This window comes from Crocuta crocuta, unplaced genomic scaffold (genome assembly GCF_008692635.1).
Source record: "Crocuta crocuta isolate KB4526 unplaced genomic scaffold, BGI_CrCroc_1.0 scaffold944, whole genome shotgun sequence".
Lineage (NCBI taxonomy): Eukaryota > Metazoa > Chordata > Mammalia > Carnivora > Hyaenidae > Crocuta > Crocuta crocuta.
Window position 1 is genome coordinate 515,130 of NW_027528243.1, and position 1,759 is coordinate 516,888.

Genomic DNA, 1,759 nt, shown 5'->3' on the forward strand with positions numbered 1-1,759 from the left:
TGAGGGCTGATTTGGGTTCTTTCCAGTCTCCCTCAGCGAGGCAGCTTTGAGGAAGGAAGGAAAGCAGAGCGGGCCTGGTCTGGAGGCTTTATCAAAGACCTTCAAAAGCAGAGAATGGGGACAGGGAGGTGGCCTGGGCTCCTGGGGAAGCTGGCACCACTCAGGGCAGTGTTCTTTGCCGCCGTTACCGCCCTCCCCGCAGACACGTCAAGGCAGCCCTCCTACGGGACGCCCTCCCCCCAACATTACCCCTCACCTGCATCTTTCTCTTCACTGTGTCGAAAGGAAAGGAGAGGGTCTGGGTTACTGCAGCGGCGAGGCAGACATTGGCAAAGTTCTGGAGGAGAGAGAACCGATCTCGGGGTCCGTTCCAGATTTTGTCCAGGTTCATGTAAACGAGGAGGGAGCCAGCAGAGAACGGGAGAGCACCTGCAAGACAGGGCCCGAAGGAGGCTGCTTCTGTCTCTGGCAGCACCGGCTTGAGAACATAAATGCCCGTGCGGAAGCCACGGAAGTAAACAGCACCGGCCCCGGGCTTCTTACAATCCGTCCCACCAGGGGTGCCCGGGGGGCTCAGTCGGTTAAGCGTCTGACTTCAGCTCAGGTCATGATCTCACTGCTCGTGATTTCGAGCCCCGTGTCGGGCTCTGTGCTGACAGCTCAGAGCCTGGAGCCTGCTTCGGATTCTGTGTCTCCCTCTCTCTCTGCTCCCCGCCCCTGGCTCTCTCTCTCTCTCTCTCTCTCTCAAAAATGAACATTAGAAAAAAAAAATTTTAATGAGTAAATAAGATCCCTCCCACCAGAGCAGCAGGAAGGAACTTTTCTTGGGTGATGATAATGCACTGCATTTTGATCGGGGTTGTGTAATTTGTCACAACGCATTGAACGGTTCACTAAAGGTTTGCGCCCTTTCCTGTAGGTAAATTTTATGCTGTGAAGAACCACAAATGAATATTGAACTCTAGATAATGATTACACAATGTGGAACGGTGGAGGGGTGAAGTGCCTTGATCCTTGGAAATTCCATGGAAATCATCCAAAATTATGGAAGATGGACTGATGCATAGCCAGAGGGATGGACAGCTTTATGACAAAGCAAAAATGTTAACTGTAGCGTCTGGATGGTTGGGTATGAGGGTGCTTCCAATTCTTTTAACTTTTCTGGGCATTAGAAATTTTAAAAAATAAAATCTTGGGGGGAAAATCACTCCTGTAAAGAAAAGGTCAGTTGAGTGTCGCTTAATCAGGTTTTGGAAGCTGCTAGGAGGGACCGGCCTCTAGCTGAGAAGGAAATGTTCCGGGAAAAGTAGCCAGTGAGACCGCAGTTGTGAGGGAGTGCACTTGACCTTGCCTTTGAGAATGACGTGGCCGTATCAGCGCCCAGGGGGCACCCTACCACCTGCAGCTTCCTTATCTTTCTAGGAAAAGATGGTGACTAGGTAGTGTAGTAGGTGGCCCTTTCAAGAAACTTCCAGAAACTTTGGGAGCTATCTTAAGTTGACAGAGGTGCTAAATTTCTCCCTCAAAATGAGACTTAAAAGAGGGGATAGCCTCGGCGGGGTTGCTTGTCTTTAAGAAAATGCAGTAATATTGATTTAATACACACATTAAACATCAAGTACCAACCCCACATTTACCTTCACTCAGAAAATATTTGTGGACTTTATGTCATATGCTGGGCCCTATGCCAGGTGCTGGGAATACTAAGAGAAGTAAACACAGAGTAGGCTAATTCCTGGGGATACTCGCCATCTAGTGG

General features: G+C 49.6%; 1 protein-coding gene across 1 annotated transcript in view; it reads right to left on the bottom strand.

Annotated features, from left to right (window-relative positions):
• SLC25A43 (solute carrier family 25 member 43) overlaps positions 1–1,759 on the bottom strand; it is a gene marked incomplete at its 5' end in the record, with an annotated part of 33,201 nt that overhangs the window by 29,616 nt on the left and 1,826 nt on the right. The window contains one exon of the mRNA XM_077753067.1: positions 257–429. Coding sequence (XP_077609193.1) covers positions 257–429 — 173 coding nt within the window. The remainder of the gene's footprint in view (positions 1–256; positions 430–1,759) is intronic.